Source organism: Trachypithecus francoisi, unplaced genomic scaffold (assembly GCF_009764315.1).
Source record: "Trachypithecus francoisi isolate TF-2019V2 unplaced genomic scaffold, Tfra_2.0 Lachesis_group3, whole genome shotgun sequence".
Taxonomy (NCBI): Eukaryota; Metazoa; Chordata; class Mammalia; order Primates; family Cercopithecidae; genus Trachypithecus; species Trachypithecus francoisi.
This window is the reverse complement of record NW_022681468.1, coordinates 95,951,684-95,970,686: the sequence shown is the minus strand read 5'-3', so window position 1 is coordinate 95,970,686 and position 19,003 is coordinate 95,951,684. Positions and strand designations below refer to the sequence as shown.

Sequence of the window (19,003 nt, the reverse complement as noted above, 5' to 3'; positions counted from 1 at the left end):
GTTAACATTTTTATGTTATGTTTTTGCTGGAAGAGTCTAAAACCAGGTGGAGAAGGTGATGGAGCTCCCTTAGGTGACAGCATGCCACTCAACACGACCCGTAATTTCGTCCTCTGAGCTCAATGTGCTAAGCATGGGACGTCAGGGCTTCTCCCTGGTACCGTTGATACTCGAGAGCGCTACAGTAGCCTCTAACCTGGAGGCGAGGGCCGTTTCCTCCCCACCTTGCGCAGGAGACTCCTTTGAGAACACACAACTTCGCAGCCTAAGAGGAATGCACAGCTCACCACTTCCGCTAGATGGCGCTACTTCCCCTACTCCGCCCGCAAGACACCGAATTTATAAAATAAATACAACCAAACACCTCCCAAAACCACACCACATAATAGCAGCTCACAGGCTCCCATCAAAATCTCAATCTGGGAGAACTGATTCCAACTCTAAGCAAGTCTAATACAATTACATTAATAAGATACAATTCCGAATTGCACCCGAGCGTCCCCCACACCGGCCCTCCCATTAAATACACCTGTCTCCTTGCCCAGGCTTCTACCCCTGGGTTAAGCTGCGGCGCGAGCCGGCGCTGAATCGTCGCCGTGCCCACCCGTCCACTTAGGAACGCCGGGGCGGCTTGGCAATGGGCACCCTCGGCCCTAAACCCAAAGTCTGCACTTTCCCGTACGCCGGCGCGCCCAGGCAAAGGGTCGCCGGGACGCGAGCCCACGCGGTGCACTGCGCCGACGTCCCCGAGGGCAGGAGCTCGCCAGACAGCTCCTCAGCCGGGCGTCGAGCGGGAGGCGGGGGCCCGGGCGGCGCGGGCCAATGGGGGTTCACGGCAGGACAGCCGGGTGGCCGGCTCAGTCCCGGGCTCCGCGAGCCCGGCGGAGGGAGGGAGCTCCCAGCCCGCACACGGTGTAAGGGACGTGTGCCGGGTCTGCCCAACCACGCGCGCTGGCGGCTGCCCGGGGTTAGAGTATTTTAGGAAAAAAGAAGAAACACCAAACCACAAAAACTTTCCTGCTGCCAACAGCTAAAGCGATCGAGGCGCGCAGCAAAGCTCCAAATGTGGGCAAGATGAGAGCAAGATGAGACGCGGGGCTGGGGAAGACCAAAGCAGCGCCGTGGCCCCGGCAAGTGTCGGCGGCGCCTCGGAGATGTCAGAACCGGGTCCGCCCGGCTCCCGACCCGCGCTTACCTTGGCGGCTGCATGAGCCCCTGCAGCCCGCGGGGGGTGGCGCTGGCGGGGCTGCGGGAGAAGAGGGGGTGTCGGGGCGCCGCTCGTCTGCCCCGGGGCAAGGTAGGAGGGGCTCTGCTGGCGCTGGTCCCCGCCGCCCCGGCCGGCTCAGCAGCGGCCCGGGGCGCGCCTCCTGCTCCCGGGCTGCATGCCTGCGAGCGCCTGGAGGAGCCGGCCCGGGAGCGAACGGCCACTGTTTCCCCGGCCCAGCGGCTCGGGCGGCGCAGCCAGCGCTCGGGAGACAACTGCAGAGTGGGGCGGCCTGGGCCAGCCCCCTCCCTCGCCCGGCCCCCGCCAGCAGCCGAGCTAGGCGTCGCGAGGTTCGTTTGCGCGCCGAGGGGAGGGGGCGGGCCGGGCGCCCGGGCTGCGGGCGGGGGGCGCGCGCGGGCGGGGCCGGCAGGGAGGGGCGGGAAGGAGCGGGGTGCAGGCCCACGTTGCCCCGCCCCGCCGCGGCCCCACCCTCCCGCATCAGGACCGGCTGGGTGGGTGCGGAGTGAGCCAGCCGCCAAGTCAGGACTCCTTGAATGCTCGGGTTACAGGGCGCGGGCCGCAAGTGCGGCCACCCCCCGGGGCGCCACCAACTTTCCGAATGCCCCGCAGGGTTGCGGCGGAGCGCACAGCATCCTTCAAGGGGAGTTCCTCTGAGATTTCTGGAGAAGGCGGTTACATCCAAGACAAATGCTCTTGCGCTCTGCGGAGACGCACCTTTGTTCTATAGAGATTTTGTTGTTTAAGAATCTTCTTGAAAAACCTTAGTACGTATGTATTACATGCTAACACACGAATACATTCTTGCGTAGAATTTTACATAACTCAGGAGTGTCTAGAGTGAAAAGAAGACCGTATCGCACTCCCTCCCACGGCCGCGGCTCCCCGGGAGTAACCTTCCGTCAGGGTGTGCTCCGCCGCGGTTCTTTCCAGGCTCTGCGCTTTTACATGCACATGCACAGATTGCGAGTGGAATCTCCTGGGCTTTTCAAAAGAATGTTTCCAACATTCAGCGCATGCACACAGTGGCGAGAACACGGCCACGTCTGGAGGAGTAAATCCCCAGAGGCTCCGGGAGCCCAGGGAAGGACCCTTGCTGTGAAACAGCAAAGAGCCATCCAATCGCCATGTGTGGATCTGAAACCCCAACTGGAGCGTGAAGTCGGTCTGGTTACACAGCTCAGGCCCAAATTAGCACTGCACGGTTAGAGAGATTTGCCCGTACATTCTAGACAGGGTTATGACCTTCCTCTTCTTACAGAACAAACTGTCTTGAATTTTGATATGATGAGAACTCTGGATTTGCAAAATGAAAAGGTATCGTCCGCATTAAAACACGATCGTTATTTATGCGTGTGGTCTTGAGAGATGTGGTTTTAACTCAATATTCTCCGTTTTATTTGTCAAATGTATTTGGATAATCTATAGCTGGGATATAAATAAAATTAAGTGATTTAGCAGGAAGGGATTGGGTATGGGTTTCTAGAATTAGCTCTGACCTTAGGCAAGTCATCTAGCTCTGCTGGGCCTCAGTTTCCTCATTTATGAATAGTAGGGTGTGTGTGTGTGTGTGTGTGTGTGTGTGATCTTCCTGCCCTAACATTCTGTGCCCTAACATTCAGTGAATAACCAATTTCTTCATCATCATCTTTCATAGCTCAGCTCCAACATCTTCCCTATCCTCTCATCCTCTAGGGAGTTCTCACATCCATGCCTTTCCTTCCTAACACTGAGCTCACTCTGTAATTATGCGCTCATTAGATTGACCTTTCATTACGTGTTGGCCTCTCCCACCATACCATAAGCATCATGAGGGCAGGAACCAGGACTCCTTGGGGTCATCATTGCATTCCTAGCACTTAGTATGGTGCCTGGCACACTACAAGAATATCTGAATGACTGTCATCCAGATAATAGATTTCTTACTGTTATTCCAAATTGCCTGGCATTTTTAAAAGGTCTATAAGTGGAAACGTGTCTTTTTAAAATGAGGCCTTTGGAAAGTACCCAGCAGGCTTTTCCCATGGTGGGGGACAAACAATCCGCTGTCTAGATAAGGACAGACAATTCTCAGCTCAACCAAGGGCTGTGGAGGCGGCCAGTAAGTGTTTACCTTGATGAGTGCAGGCAACCGTGGAGGAGACAACGAATATTAATGCTACTCATTAAGTACTTGATTAAGTTGGAACTCTGCATAGGCAGTTGGAATACACAGAGTGCTCAGGTTTAAATGAAGCTGTGAGGTGTGTTTAGGGTGCAAATTAACAAACGCACATGCTTTCAACCAACAGTCTAGAAACATTCCTTATATAAAGCTCCAGGGTATCATTGTCTTTCTTTACTGCAAAGGGCCTAGATTCCTTAGTATGAACAGGAAACAGGCTAACCTAGATTCAAGAGTTTTTTTTTTTTTTTAAAGGCCGTTAAGAAACAAGGGGCGGGGTAAGTGAAATTCTAAGTCAGTACAAGACTAATATCTATATTAGTTTCTTTCTTGTCTGATGTGTAGAGTTGCCAAGGGAGAGGTTAAAATCTGGCCTCAAATTTATAGAGGAAAACTGGGGTTTCCACTCCTTCTTGGCCACTCTTCCTCTTCTTCCCTTTTGTGAGGGGGACACGTGCTTGCTGGGCGGTCGCCAGTTCCACCTGGATGCCACCTGGTGTGAGAAAGCTCTCCTGGGATGCACCACACCTGGCACAGGGAAAGCCTATGCTACTGGGGTGTGGGGCAATTTGCTGTCTCTGTCTGTGGCCAGTGAGGGGTGGTGCCTACTGGGCAAGAGTGCATCCTCAGAATGTGGATTCATAGTGAAATTGTCAAAGCATTGTGACAGTGAATTGGCCTTATTTTTCACTCAGGGTTGCCTCTGGGGGCCATCCCTTTGGATTGGGTGCCCTGCCCATTACATTTTTCTAGAAAAATTCAGGTTCAAAAGTAAAAGGGCACCTTAAAGAAAGAGCAAGTCAGCAACTCTCCTTGGAACCTACTGAGGAAGGACTGACTGACTCCCACCCTTGGCTTTAGTGAGCCAAGAGCCGGTAGTAGGTGCTAGGACTTACTTGTTCTGCACAGACCAGAAGAAGCTGTGTTTCCTTCTGGCAGGGATGCCTCCCAGAGGCATTTGTGTCAAGCACTTCCTCCATGTCAGACACTGGGCTCGACACTGCAGCGGGTGCTGACTTGGGGAACACAGCCTCTGTCCTTAGACGCTTGCAGTCTAGTGGGAGAAAGGAAGAAAGAGTAAATAGGCCTCGGTGGCTAGGGTTGAGCAGGGGGTTGCATAGCAGCTCCATTATCTGTCCTCATCAGCAACTCTCTGCATAGAATTCTAATAAAACACAGCACTTGTGCAAATGCCACTTAAGGCCAGTCTCTGGCCTTTTCTTCCGGCCAGTCTGCTGCTCAGAGGGTCCCAGAAACACTGGAGTTGACACTGCAAGGTAGAAAGGAAGAAGAGACAAACAAAATCTAATGTCATGAGATTTAGGAGATGGATGGGATTATTGCTAGTTGGAAGGACTAGGAAGGTCTTTATGGAAGAGGTGTCACTTGAGATGATCACTGATGGCCCATCTGACATATCTGACTGTAGTGCATGGTTGACAGGGAAGGAGGGAGAGCATCCCAGGCAGGGGAGTCGCTTGCATAGGGGCACGGAGGTGGCAAAATATGGACAAGTTCAATAGGGAGTGTCGAGTCTGGTTGGAATGTGTGCACTGGAGAGATGAGGGAGGGCAGGGTGTTGTGATCCTTATGGTTATGGGTTCTAATTTGGTCTTGAAGTCTGTCAAGAGTGGCCATAAGCCAAGACAGCCACTCTAGGAGAGCCCTGATTGGGAAAAGTTATGTTTGGGTGTGTGGTTCAGGTTAGACGCAATGAAGAGGTGAATGTAAAATGCATGAAATAAAAGCAATATGTTACTTACAGATCCAGGAGAGGTTAGGAGTGCAGATGGGAGGCTGAAGAGGAAGTCTAGAGATTGCAGGGAGCTCAAATAGCTGGGAGAGGAGGGAGTGAGAGAGAGAGAGAGACAGAGAAGGAGAGGCAGAGAGAGAGAGAGAGAACCTGCTGGCCGTGCCTTTATTAAGTTCTATGGGCATTATCCCTTAGGCTTTCCTGAGGCAGTTGTGGATTGGCTAGTTTTAAAAAACATGTGAAGGGGGCAACTTACTTGCCTGACTCTAGCGTTGACCATTAGGTTTTATTGTGAGCAGCAGCTGTGGGAGGTGTTGGGTTCTGGGTTAGTAAGATGAGGAACACACTGGCCATATCACACACAACCATGTGGGGAAGAAACGCTTCTTCTAGGCCAAAGGTGGCGGGGTACGGCTGGGTTTCCAACAACGTATGTCAGCTCTAAAAATGGGTGCTAAGACAGCACGTAGATTAAACAAATGTATGACTCTTCCTGTCATGGTGCTGGAGTGTTGCGTCGTTTTAAAAAATAGAAGCCAGGTGTAGTCTGAGTGGTGGAGATATTGACTGCAAGGGGAATACGATCATTTAACCAGCAAAGTAAGCATTAGTGTAGGGCGGTTATGTTGTTGGAGATTATGAACTGATAATTTAGTAGAGTACATGTAAAGATTAGTGGTATTCTGTTTAATCAAGAGGAATGGTGGCTGTGGGTTGGAGATGCAAGGCAGGGAGTTGTGGTAGAAGGCTGGAGGTGGTTAGTAGGAGAGGGCAGCCAGGAATAGGTGGTCTTCTTCTCGGGGTGTCAAGGGGTTGACTGATATGAGGCAGGTGCCTCCTGGGAAAAGTAATCATCTCTCTTAATTTTCATAACCAGTGCCAGATTTGCCTTTAAAAATTGAAGTATGGGGGTGTACCTTTCAGCAGAGAGCAAGGAAAGTACCAGGATTGTGGGCCAAGCACGCAGCGAGTTCAGGAAGAAAAGCAAAAGATGCTCTGTGTCCATCATGTGCCTTAGGAGAGGCAATCCACTGGCAAGCACTGCCGGGGGGAGGTTTCAGTGTAAGAGGCGAAGTCATGTCTGGCACAGGACATGAGGTCATCTCCAGCATCGATCGAAGTCTTGGGTTGGGGCAATGTTATCTGAGGCACTGTCATTTCCAGCAGTGGGATTTTGGGCTAGGGTGATGTTGTCTGAGATGTGGGACTGGGGTCTCTTTTTTGAGGGGGTGTCCCCTGGAATGGATGCTGTAGACCTCCGGACTGCAAACCAGTGAAAATATCCAAAGCAGTAGTAATAAGACCAGCAGTCAACAGACATGTGCAGCTCTCCCTGGCAGGGCTTCTGTTTTGTTTGGTTTTGGTGTAAGTTTAATTTTAAGTGGGTTCTGTATCAGATGAGCAGCTGCCTGCCTGTTGGTCTACAGTTAATGAGTTCTAGGAGAGCATGTTCCCTCAATCTGGCCTCCAGCCCTTATGGGATGGGGGTAAGATAGAAGATTTATAAAAAGCAGGTTAATGCCTGGGGCAAGATAGAGAATTTTAGTGATGTATGTGTTGGACTGGAATTGGAAAAGAGGTTATTTGAAAACATCACTGTGTCTTGGAGTTTAACTGGTTATCAGGGACCTGTCAGGGGCATGAAAGTTCTAGTAATGCCTTTCTCAAGAGCCCAGCATCATGGTGTATTCTGAAAAGTAAAATGTGTTTTGGTTACTACCAGTGATATCTGCAACTTTGAAAGGAATAAAAAGTGTTCTGGAAAGGCCTTATAGTGTGGCCTTAGAATATGTGGAAGTGTGTGATTTTGATATCTTTTGGGTATCTGTGAGGCAAAAATATCCCAGAGCTCTTTACCTTGAAGGGGACAATTTCTAGAGAATGACCTGATGGTTTCTAATCAATTTGAACATTTATTGGCCAGGGCATCCAGGGCCAAGATGACTGCCTGAAGCTTGGCCAAGTCTGTTTCTTGGGTCCCATCCTTTACCAGGGACATCTTAGCTAAGGGATGGGAAGCAGTAACATTCCACCGAGTTCCACCACGTAGGATGGTCAGCAGAGCCATCTGCACAGGCTACAAACTTCCATTACTGTTCACTCAGGGACCCTCATGAGCTTTCAGGTAGCCAAGGGCTCTGTAAAAGGGGTGACCTCTTCCAACACTCTGGCATATGGAAAGCTGCTGAGAACAAGGAAGGCACCCCCTCCTGTAGGTGGAATATGCCAAGGGGCCCAGGTTTTGATCTGTCCTATCTTAGAGCGGCCATTATAGCTGTGCTGAGCTTGTGGGGGTGCAGTTTCCATGACCCACAGCATAACAGGAAGTTGGGAATGCAGAGTCACAGGCTCAGGGACTGTGAGAGCCTCTGTTTGCAGGAGAACCCAGAGAGTAGCCAGCAGTTGGCTGTTTTACTGGAATATAGGACAAGACCAAGAGGGGCAATTTTTGCTATCAGAAGTTGTGGGGCAACCAATGGCCATCATCAGTGGTCCATAGACACCATGAGGCATGAGAAGAGGTTGCCAAAGCCTTTTGTTTTTAATTTTATTATTATTATTTTTTGAGACAAAGTCTCACTCTGTCACCCAGGCTGGAGTGCAGTGGCACAATCTCAGCTCACTGTAACTTCTGCCTCCTGAGTTCAAGCGATTCTCCTGCCTCAGCTTCCCCAATAGCTGGGATTACAGGCGCCCGCCACCATGCCCGGCTAATTTTTTTTTTTTTTTTTTTTGTATTTTTAGTAGAGATGGGGTTTCACCACATTGGCCAGGTTGGTCTTAAACTCCTGACCTCAGGTGATCTGCCCACCTTGGTCTCCCAGAGTGCTGGGATTACAGGTGTGAGTCACCGCATCCGGCCTACCTTTTATTTCCGAAGGTGCTAGTGAGAGTGACTATTGATTTTAATTTACAAGTCATATTTATAAATGAGGAATCTGTTGCCACCAGAACCCCAAAAGTACTAAGAGATACTGGACTTACACGTCCTTACAAGTGTGTCAAATGAGCCTTCTTGGAGGAGGATCTCCTCAATGTAATGTCATGCCTGTGCTCCCAGAGAAGGTGGATGTCCTTAAGATCCTGTCTTCAGAGACTGTGCGTGATGACAAAGCCCTTGAGGTGCCCTATGGGTAGCCCGGAAAATGTGTGTTGTGCCCTTTTGGAGGTGGAGGCAAACTGCATCTGAGAGGCTGTTGAAATAGGCCCAAAACTGAACGTGTTAGCCAAATGTGTAAGAGCTCAATATTCGCCAGTCATTGACTAGAATTAGTCATATTATTGGGAATTGGGTATGAATGCCTTAATGGATAGGAACATGGTGTAAAGGTTGTAGTAATCCACTCTGAGGCACCCTTAATTTTTTCTACATTTAAGAACAGGCAAAATTGGCTGTCAAATGGAGGAACAGTGGAGATCATTACCCCTTTCTTAATTAGACTGTATATAGTAAGCTTGAATCCTTGAAGATCCTGATTTAACTTACATTAGGCCTTTGTAAATTGACCATCTTAACTGGAGGTTCATGGAATTTTATTTATCAAGCCAATTTGTAAGTACCAAAAACTTACTTTAATTTACAATTATTATTATTTTTGAGACAGGGTCTTACTCTGTCACCTAGGCTGGAGTGCAGTGGCAAGATCACCGGCTCACTGCAGCCTCAACTTCCTGGGCTCAAGTGATCCTCCCACTGTAGCCTCCTGAGTAGCTGGGATTACAGGCACATACCACCATGCCTGGCTAATTTTTGTATCTTTGGTAGGGATGGAGTTTTGCCATGTTGCCCAGGCTTTGTCTTGAAATCTTGGGTTCAAGCGATCCTCACACCTTGGCCTCCCGGAGTGCTGGGATTACACACATGAGCCACCATGCCGGCTTAATTTATTATTTATTGTGTCAGAGCATCTATGCTTAATATAGACTATATTACAGCAATGGGTGCATGACTGTAGGAAATTTAGGCAAGGCTACAGTTAAAGTGAGACATATTTATTTTTCGCTATTTTATATTTAGCTATTTTTTAAGATGGTAGAGGCAGAGTGTTTAAATTTACTGAGATCGGCCGGGTGTGGTGGCTCAAGCCTGTAATCCCAGCACTTTGGGAGGCCGAGACGGGCGGATCACGAGGTCAGGAGATCGAGACCATCCTGGCTAACGCGGTGAAACCCCGTCTCTACTAAAAAAAATACAAAAAACTAGCCGGGCGAGGTGGCGGGCGCCTGTAGTCCCAGCTACTCGGGAGGCTGAGGCAGGAGAATGGCGGGAACCCGGGAGGCGGAGTTTGCAGTGAGCTGAGATCCGGCCACTGCACTCCAGCCCCGGCGACAGAGCGAGACTCCGTCTCAAAAAAAAAAAAAAAATTTACTGAGATCTCCAGGTATAACTGTGATTTGAGCCCCAGTATTGACTAAGCCCAAGAACTTTTGCCAATTGGTACATTTTAGCAAATATTAAAGTCAAGTGAGAACCTGTGTGGTAAAGGCACAAAAGCCAATCCATGCCCTTTGAAATATTTTTGTTATATAAATTATTTAGTATATAAATTTATATATACAATTTGAATTTCTAATTGGATCAACTCATAGTAACTTGTTTTCTTTTTTCTTTTTTTTTGAGATGGAATCTCACTCTGTCACCCAGACTGGAGTGCAGTGGCGCAATCTCAGCTCACTGCAACCTCCGCCTCCTGGGTTCACACCATTCTCCTGCCTCAGCCTCCCAAGTAGCTGGGACCACAGGCGTCTGCCACCATACCTGGCTGATTTTTGTATTTTTAGTAGAGACAGTGTTTCACTGTGTTAGCCAGGATGGTCTCGATCTCCTGACCTCGTGATCTACCCACCTCGGCCTCCCAAAGTGCTGGGATTACAGGCATGAGCCACCACGCCCAGTCCCGTTTTTTATTTTTATTTTTATTATTTTTTTTGAGACGGAGTTCCCCTCTTGTTGTCCAGGCTGGCTGGAGTGCAGTGGCGCAATCTTGGCTCACCATAACCTCCGCCTCCCGGATTCAAGCAATTCTCCTGCCTCAGCCTCCCGAATAGCTGGGATTACAGGCATGTGCCATGCCCAACTAATTTTTGTAATTTTAGCAGAGACAGGGTTTCACCATGTTGGCCAGGATGTGGTCTCAATCTCCTGACCTCATGATCTGCCCGCCTCGGCTTCCCAAAGTGCTGGGATTACAGGCGTGAGCCCTCGCTCCTGGACTGTGATTTTTGTTGTAATGGTTTCTTTCTAATTTGGTCTTGAGGTCTATTAAGAGTGGCCAAAAGCCAAGACAGCCACTCTAGGAAAACCCTGGTAGGGGAAAGTTGGGTGCAGGTGTATCATTCAGGTGAGACACAATGAGGAGGTGACACCCACATGCATAAAGCAGAAGAAAATTCTTACAGCTCCTGGAGAGGTTAGGGGTGCCCATGGGGGGCCCAGGGGAGGTCTGGAGGTGACTGGGAGCTCAACTAACTGGTGAGGGGCAGGAGGAAAGAGAGGATCTGTGGGACCAGGCCTTTATTTAGGTCCATAGGTATTATTCCCTAGGCTTTCCCTATGGGGTTGTGGATTGGTGAGTTTAAAGAAAACATGTGGCCAGGCATAGTGGCTCACCCCTGTAATCCGAGCACTTTGGGAGACTCAGGCAGGCAGATCATGAGGTCAGGAGATCGAGACCATTCTGGTCAACATGGTGAAACACCGTATCTACTAAAAATACAAAAATTAGTTAGACATGGTGGTGCTTGCCTGTAGTCCCAGCTATTTGGGAGGCTGAGGCAGAAGAATTGCTTGAATTTGGAGGGCAGAGGTTGCAGTGAGCCGAGATCGCACCACTGCACTTCCAGCCTGGGCAACAAGAGCGAAACTCCATCTCAAATAAATAAAGAAAAAGAAAACATGCTCTAAGGGGAGATCTTACTTACATGACTCTGGTATTGATCAATAGGTTTTATCCTGATCAGCAGCTGTGGGAGGAGCTGGGTTCTGTGTCAGTGAGATGAGGAACAATAAGGCCATGTCGCACACAACCACATAGGGAAGGGAAGTTTTAACTAACCCAAAGGTGATGGGGTACAACTGAGTTTCCAACAATTTACTTTGGGCCTAAAAGTTGATGCCGAGGCAGCAACTGTATTAAACAAATTGATGACATAGAGCCATCTTGTGGAGCACCTTGGCTACAAAGTGAGCAATAGGGAGCCATTGAAGGTTACAGAGCAGAGGAATAATATAAGTGGAGCTGCACTTTAGGGAGGTCTAATGGAAATTGATTTAGAGAAACAGAAGGCAGAAGACTAGCTAGAAGATTCTACTAATCTTTTTTTTTTTTTTTTTTATGGGGTCTTGCTCTGTCACCCAGGCCAGAATGCAGTGGTGTGATCACTGCTTACTGTAGCCTTGACCTCCTGGGCTCAGGTGATCCTCCCACCTCAGCCTCCTGAGTAGCTGGGACTATAGATGTGTGCCACCATGCCTGGCTAATTTTTGTAGAGATGGGGTTTTGCACTGTTGCCCAGGCTGGTCTCAAACTCCTGAGTTCAAGCAATCCACCCATCTTGGCCTCCCAAAGTGCTGGATTACAGGCGTGAGCCCCCAAGCTTGGAAGATTCTACTAATCTTTTTCTTTTTCTTTCTTTCTTTCTTTTTTTTTTTTTTTTTTTTTAAGAGATGGACTCTCACTGTCGCTGAGGCTGGAGTGCAGTGACGCAATCTCGGTTCACTGCAACCTCTGCCTCCCGGGTTCAAGCGATTCTCCTGCCTCAGCCTCCTGAGTAGCTGGGATTACAGGTGCGTGCCTCCACCCCTGGCTCATTTTTGTATTTTTAGTAGAGATGGGGTTACACCATGTTGGCCAGGCTGGTCTCAAACTCTTGACCTCAGATGATCCACCCGCCTCAGCCTCCCAAAGTGCTGGGATTATAGGCATGAGCCACTGTGACTGGCCAGATTCTAATAATCTTGATACAATGTTATTGAGAGCATGAGAGGGTGCTAAGAGAACAGGGTAAGTACAGAGCTGCTGGAAGTCTCAAATGCTTTGCAGAAGCTGGGCGCAGTGGCTCACGCCTGTAATCCCAGCACTTTGGAACCGAGATGGCTCGGTGAACCGAGATGGCTCCACTGCACTCCAGCCTTAGTGACAGAGCCAGAGCAAGACTCCGTCTCAAAAAAAAAAAAAAAAAATGCTTTGCAGAAGTGGGAAATGGAGTATCAAAGTGGCAGAGGTGGTAAGTGGCAATGGTAACGTCACAAGGAAAAGCTTAAAAGGGTTTGGGGAGGATGATGATGAGATCAACCATGGAATTGGACCCACTATCATGGCTTCAGCATGAAAAGGAGCCCCAAAATCATACCCAGTAAATTGCCTGATTTTCCATATTTGATAGTATGTACATGCATTTAAGCCAAAAACTCAGTGCTTGTGCCCATGAAAAGAAAAGAAGGCGTAGTTAATTCATTGTGTTTCTTTTTAGCCTTTTCTCCCACAGGCCAGTCATTTGCTACGTCATGGTAAGGACCATAATCAAGGCAAAAAAAAAAAATAAAAATAAAAAAAGATTTTGTTGTTGTTGTTATTAAATAAACTATCAACCATAGGAATAGAAAGCAAACAGATTTTTCATGGTCGTTTCATGAATTTGGACAAGAGAAAAGGGTGACCAGAAAGCGGGCTTTTCCGTGAGGCTTTGACTGTGTGATTTGCTGGCTGGTTTAGACATGAACATAGTTGCAGGGTTTGGGTAACCACAGCGGCAGGAGAACAGCTGGGATGTGGTCAGTGAGCACATCTCCCAGTCCCATAACAGCACCCACAGAAGCTTGTCCTTGACAACTGAGAGACCTTGGGGCCAGCCGGCACACGCGCTCCTTTCATGGTGGCTTGCCTGGGAGGGCAAGGCTTGCTGACTTCTTTATCTCAAGATTGGATCAGTTTGGAATTTGTTTTGCTATTATTGACTGTGCTCCTTCCCTGCCAGCTCTTTCTATATATATCATAGACTCTGCCTCAGTCCTCATGACCACTGGATGAGGTAGGTAGGAGTATTCCCATTCTTTAGGAAACTGAGGTTCCAAAAGCTAAGTGAATGGATGAACAAGTGGTAGGGTCAGGATTAGAATCCACCTTCATCTGAATCCAAAACCGGTGCATTTTCCACTAAGCATGTGGCTCATTTTCCTTACTGTCTCCTCATCTCTCCTGCTAGGCTTGATGGAGAAACACTTTGGGGAGCAAGCTTTTACCCCACTTTCTGCCGCATTGCCAAAGCTAGTGGAGTATGAATGTGGTACTGTCACCTCCAGTCAATGCACCCACTGTCTATAGACAAGTTCTGCCGGTGCATTGTTCTTCTAGTGGGCTCTGGAGGGCTCTACCCACCTTGTGAATCACAGGGAAGCTCAGGGAGACATTGGATTTCCTAAAGCACTCAGATGAGGTTCCAGGAAGTGACTAAGTCACACCTGCTGCTGGGGATCTTAGGGTGGTCACCAAAGTTCGAGCCCTTTGGAAGAGATCTCACTGGCTGATATAAATAAATTCTCATAACTCATGCATGGAGGTCTTGTTGTTTGGTTTCCAACCAACAACAGGTTTTAAAGGTTTCCCTAAGAGAGTACCAGGCATTGAATCTAGTCTACAGATTAGGCAAATTCAGCCATGAATAGGAATGGGGATACGCAAGGATCTACCCAGTGTCTGGAGGATTTGCTTGAGAGGCTCAATTATTTTTTAACAAAAGAGGCCAGTAGTATTTTTAAATATGTAGATCATGTTGAGGTTGTATATCAGTTAGGGTAAAGCTGGACTACTACAACAAAGACACCCAACAATAACATGACTAAAGTTTATGTATTTCTCATGTAACAGTTCAGTAATTTCAATTGCAACAGTCCAGGGTGAGCTTTTGAGACTGGTGGGAGATTCAGCTCCATGTGGTCATTCAGGGATTAGGTTCCTTATTAGTCATTGTTCCACAATAATCCACAATTATTGTGATCTGCAAAATTTAAGCTGTGTTACTGCCAAGCCTGGGTTGCAGCCTGTAGGAAAGGTAAAGGGTGTGGAGGAAACATGGCTCTTCTTGCACCCTCACTTCCTCTCCTGTTCCACTAGAGATAAATCACATGTGCACATCTATCTGAAAGGGAGACTGGGAAATTAATGCACTTGGGCAGCCATTGTTTTACTGTTATGAAACAAGGGGAGCTTAGATTTTGTGGACAACTAGCAATATTTGGTAGACAACTAGCAGCTGGGTGCATCTCATTGATCCAGCATGGCATAGAAGAGGAAGTGCTGGCTCTGGACCCTGAAGACGTGGGTTCAAATCCTTGCTCTACTATTTTAAACTGGGCAAGCTGCCTCATCTCACTGACCATGGCTTGCTTCAACTGCTGTGCCTTCCTTAAATAGCAATTGGGAGGATTGGAACACACAGGTGCTTGATTGTAACTTGATACCAGGTGCTTGTAACACAACAGGTGCTTAATTGTAACACAACAGGTCATGGTTGCAAGAAATGAAAACCAGCTTGAGTTAGCTTGAGAAAAGGGAGATTTAATTTGAGGTCCCAGTCATTTTAGATAACCCGAAGGCAGGAACTATAGATGGACCTTTGTAGGGAAGGACTGGAATTTGAAGACAAAAGGAGTAAAGAGGAGGGAATTTGAGGAGCCCTCAATCCGTTAGCAAAAGCCGCTGACACTAACTCCAAAATAAATCCTGACTGTGTCTATTTCTCTCATGTACCTCCTTCCCTAGTCCAGGTCACCTTTGAGCCTTGTCTGGACTGATGAATGACTGGTCCCTCTGCCTTCATTCTTATGCTCTCAAATCCATCCTTTCACACAGAGCAAGAGTGAAGTTTAGAAACATTAATGAGATGTGTCTCCTGTTTGAGACCTGTAGTGTCTTCCTACAGCATGTAGAATAAAACCCCAGCTCCTTACTGTGGTTTACCAAGCCCCATGCAATGTGACCTCTCCTCCCTGGCTGCATCTGCCACCCTTCCCCTCTTCCACTTTGCTTTAGCCACGTGGTCCAGCTGTATATAGACATGTCATTTAAATCTTGCTCCTGCCTCAGGGCCTTGCATGACTATTTTCCCTTCCTGGAGACCTCTTAACACTTTGTGCTTTTAGTAATCCACACCTCAGTATAAAATCTTAGAATGACCTCTCTCTATCATGTCAGCCTACTTTAATTCACTACACAGCCATTAACACAGTTTTATAGTTTTCTCACTAATATACTTATTTGTTGTTACCCAATTCCCAGACCCCATCGCCCCAGTAAATGCAATCTTTATAAAAGCGGGGAACTGCCTATCTTGATCTCTGGTGTATCCTCTTTGCTTAGGAATACTTTTTGAATGAACTGAGTTAATTAAAAAAAATGTGACTTTACTGCTTGTAACCCTTTCATAATTTAACTGTGTATTTTGAACTTCTTTCCACTTCAATGAATACACAATTACTATATGCTCACAGCATTCCATTACCTAGAGATACCACAACCAATGTAAACAACTTCCTACTGTTGAATATTTAGTGAATATCCTTATATAGAGACATCTTTGCACATTCTTCATTTTTTCCTAGAATACATTTATACATGTGAAATAATTGAGTTAAAGGATAGTCTACTTCTGAGATTTGATATACAAAGCAAAACTGACTTCCAGGGAAACTGTGATTGTTTTTATGTTTTATGGGGCATGAAAGTGCCAGGTTCCCCAGGCCCTCAGAAAAGGACTATTATCGTTTTTTTATTTTGCCAATTGGATGCACTAAAAATGTCATCTTGTTTCAATCCATGTTTTAAAAATTTACCAATGGTGTTGAACATTTTTCTTCTATTTATTGTATTTAATTATTTTGTTCCTCTCCTTGACTCTTTTTTAAAAACAAGTGCATCATCTTCACACGTTATTCTTGGTTGAGGGTTTCCTCTTTCATCCTCAGAGACCCACATTCAGGTGGGAGAACATTTGCAAGAATGAGGGAAATTGATTCTTGCCATGCACTCTAAGCTCCCAAGAGGCCCTCTCCTTCCTCACCATTAGAATACAAATTGACTGCTGGGGAGTGAGGAACCTGTGTGAAGAAAAGTCAACAGTGACTAAGAGGCGGGCTTTATATAATCCCAGTCACTGGTGCACACCTCGCAAAGGCTTCCAAACCCTTACAAATTGCTTCTGAATGTCATTGGGGAATCTTCTTCTTGGCATACAATTTAGGCATCAGCACCTTTATCAGAATGAAGGTGTCCATTTCTCCATTCTGCAGAACTGCTCAGAGCTGATCAAAGCCAACCAATTACGTGGGTATTTATTGAGCACCCAAAGCATTGCAGACTAGTTGGGGAGATGCCTTCCTGGGTCTTTGAAGGACATCTGGAATGATTTAGGCCTCATCATAAGATATAAGCAAAAGCATTTCCTTCTACAGTTAACACTGGAGCAGGCCACATCACAGGGCCAGCCAAGCTTTGGGCCAAACCTCTAGCATCATGAAGATAGAATCAACAGCTTTGGACTTAGACTGAGTATGGAAATCCACATTTAGGAGGTGGTTAACAATGGTCAAACTGCAAAAACAATATTTTTGTTGTTAGTCTCCGATTTTTCTGCTCTTGTTTTTCAGGAAGGTGTGACTTGCAGAAGAGTTGATTCATTCTTATGTACATTTACTGGAGAAGTTCACAGCAGGAGACTGGGGTCTGAGACACACTAATCTTTGGTGAGAGAAGACAGGGATGGAAGCTAGGTCCCCATATACGGCTATGGGAGGGGACTGATATCTCCAATCCAGTGCTCTTAAATGGTGATCAGCTTTCCAGGAAGCTCTACATTGTCAATGAAAGGGCTGTTCTTGACACTTTACTCTGAGCTTTTTTTGTGTGTGTATGTGTATGCATATGTACACAAGCATGCAGTCATGAGCAAGCACGACTATGTGCGTGAGTTCAGGTGTTCTTTCTGAAAAGAAATGATGAGGCCGGGTGCAGTGGCTCACGCCTGTAATCCCAGCACTTTGGGAGGCTGAAGCGGGCGGATCATGAGGTCAGGAGATCGAGACCATCCTGACTAACACAGTGAAACCCCATCTCTACTAAAAATACAAAAAATTAACCAGACGTGGTGGTGGGTGCCTGTAGTCCCAGCTACTCGGGAGGCTGAGGCAGGAGAATGGCATGAACCCAGGAGGCAGAGTTTGCAGTGAGCGGAAATCATGCCACTGCACTCCAGCCTGGGCAATAGAGCCAGCCTCCATCTCAAACAAACAAAAAAAAAAAAAAAAAAAAAAGAAGAAATAAATGAAGGATGAAGGTGATAGTAGAAAGTTGTTGTAAAAATATTCCCCCCCCCCTTTTTTTTTTGGAGAAAAAGTCTTACACTGTGTCACCCAGGCTGGAATGCGGTGGCACAATCTTGGCTCACTGCAACCTCTGCCTCTCAGATTCAAATGATTCTTCTTCCTCAGCCTCTCAAGTAGCTGGGATTACAGGCACCCACCACCATGCCCAGCTAATTTTTTTGTATGTTCAGTGGAGACAGGGTTTCACCCTCTTGGCCAGGCTGGTCTCAAACTCCTGGTCTCAAGTGATCTCCCCACCTCAGCCTCCCAAAGTGCTGAGATTTCAGGCGTGAGCCACTGTGCCCAGCTAAAAATATCCTTTCTTGGCAAAGTAAAAAGCTTGCAAATGCATATTTGTCTTTCCAATTTTTTCCCTGTTATCTGTGAAATCATCCAATCATTAGATCTACCACTTTAAAAGATAAGCTTTTCATGTAACTGTGATGTTCTGTTTTAATGGAAAATTGACTTTTGCAGTGTGCTCCAAAGAATAAAGCCCTTAAAGAATGTGAGGCCTGAACTCACTTCAAATGCTGGGAACACCCTTTCCTTAGCTGAGCTGTGGAGGCACCAGGACTCCTGTGGCACTGCCCTAACGAGGAGACAGTGCTGCCAAATTCAGGTGGGTGTCCCCTGGGGTGGGGCTGGCTGGACTGTGGACAGCAGGCACCATTCAGCCCACAGGAGAAGCTGCCTTGGTGCAGGGGAGGATCCTGTGATCCAGGGGCCTGAGCAGATTTGGAGGGAAAGCTGAAGAGGAAAAGAAAGGATGTAAACAAATTGAAAAGCAAAAAACAAATAACCCTATTATTTGTCCATTAGGCAAAGGACATGAACAGACACTTCTCAAAAGATGACATACAGGTAGCCAACAAACATATGAAAAAATGCTCATCTCTAATCCTCCGAGAAATGCAAATCAAACCCACAATGAGATACCATCTTATGCCAGTCTGACTGGGTTTTGCTAAAAAGCCAAAAAGTAACGGATGTTGGCAAGGCTGTGGAGAAAACGGGACATTTATACACTGTTGGTGGGAGTGTAAATGAGTATTGCTGGCCCGGCGCGGTGGCTCAACCCTGTAATCCCAGCACTTTGGGAGGCCGAGACGGGCGGATCACAAGGTCAGGAGATCGAGACCATCCTGGCTAACATGGTGAAACCCCGTCTCTACTAAAAACTACAAAAAACTAGCCGGCGAGGTGGCGGCGCCTGTAGTCCCAGCTACTCGGGAGGCTGAGGCAGGAGAATGGCGTGAATCCGGGAGGCGGAGCTTGCAGTGAGCTGAGATCCGGCCACTGCACTCCAGCCTGGGCGACAGAGCGAGACTCCGTCTCAAAAAAATAAAAAATAAAAATAAAAAAAATAGAGTATGACCTTCAGTAAATTAATTGATTTCTCTGGTCTTGATTTTCTTTGACGTAAAACAGTAAAAAAATTAGTTGGGCATGGTGGCAGGTGCCTGTAGTCCCAGCCACTCGGGAGGCTGAGGCAGGAGAATGGCG

At 47.4% G+C, this 19,003-nt stretch overlaps 1 protein-coding gene and 1 long non-coding RNA gene across 3 annotated transcripts in view; one reads left to right on the top strand and one right to left on the bottom strand.

Moving 5' to 3' along the window:
• RGMA (repulsive guidance molecule BMP co-receptor a) overlaps positions 1-2,477 on the bottom strand; it is a 46,934-nt gene extending 44,457 nt beyond the window's left edge. Inside the window, exon 1 of one of the 2 annotated variants that reach the window (XM_033188897.1) lies at positions 1,196-2,477. In XM_033188897.1, the coding sequence (XP_033044788.1) occupies positions 1,196-1,703 (508 nt within the window). In that variant the 5' untranslated portion in view covers positions 1,704-2,477. The remainder of the gene's footprint in view (positions 1-1,195) is intronic. The other variant, XM_033188898.1, reaches the window with a different exon arrangement.
• On the top strand, positions 1,480-18,601 carry LOC117070168. Its single transcript, XR_004431814.1, has 4 exons — positions 1,480-1,554; positions 16,784-16,879; positions 17,975-18,119; positions 18,320-18,601. It is a non-coding gene; the product is annotated as an uncharacterized LOC117070168 (long non-coding RNA).
• The last annotated feature ends 402 nt before the right edge of the window (positions 18,602-19,003 follow it).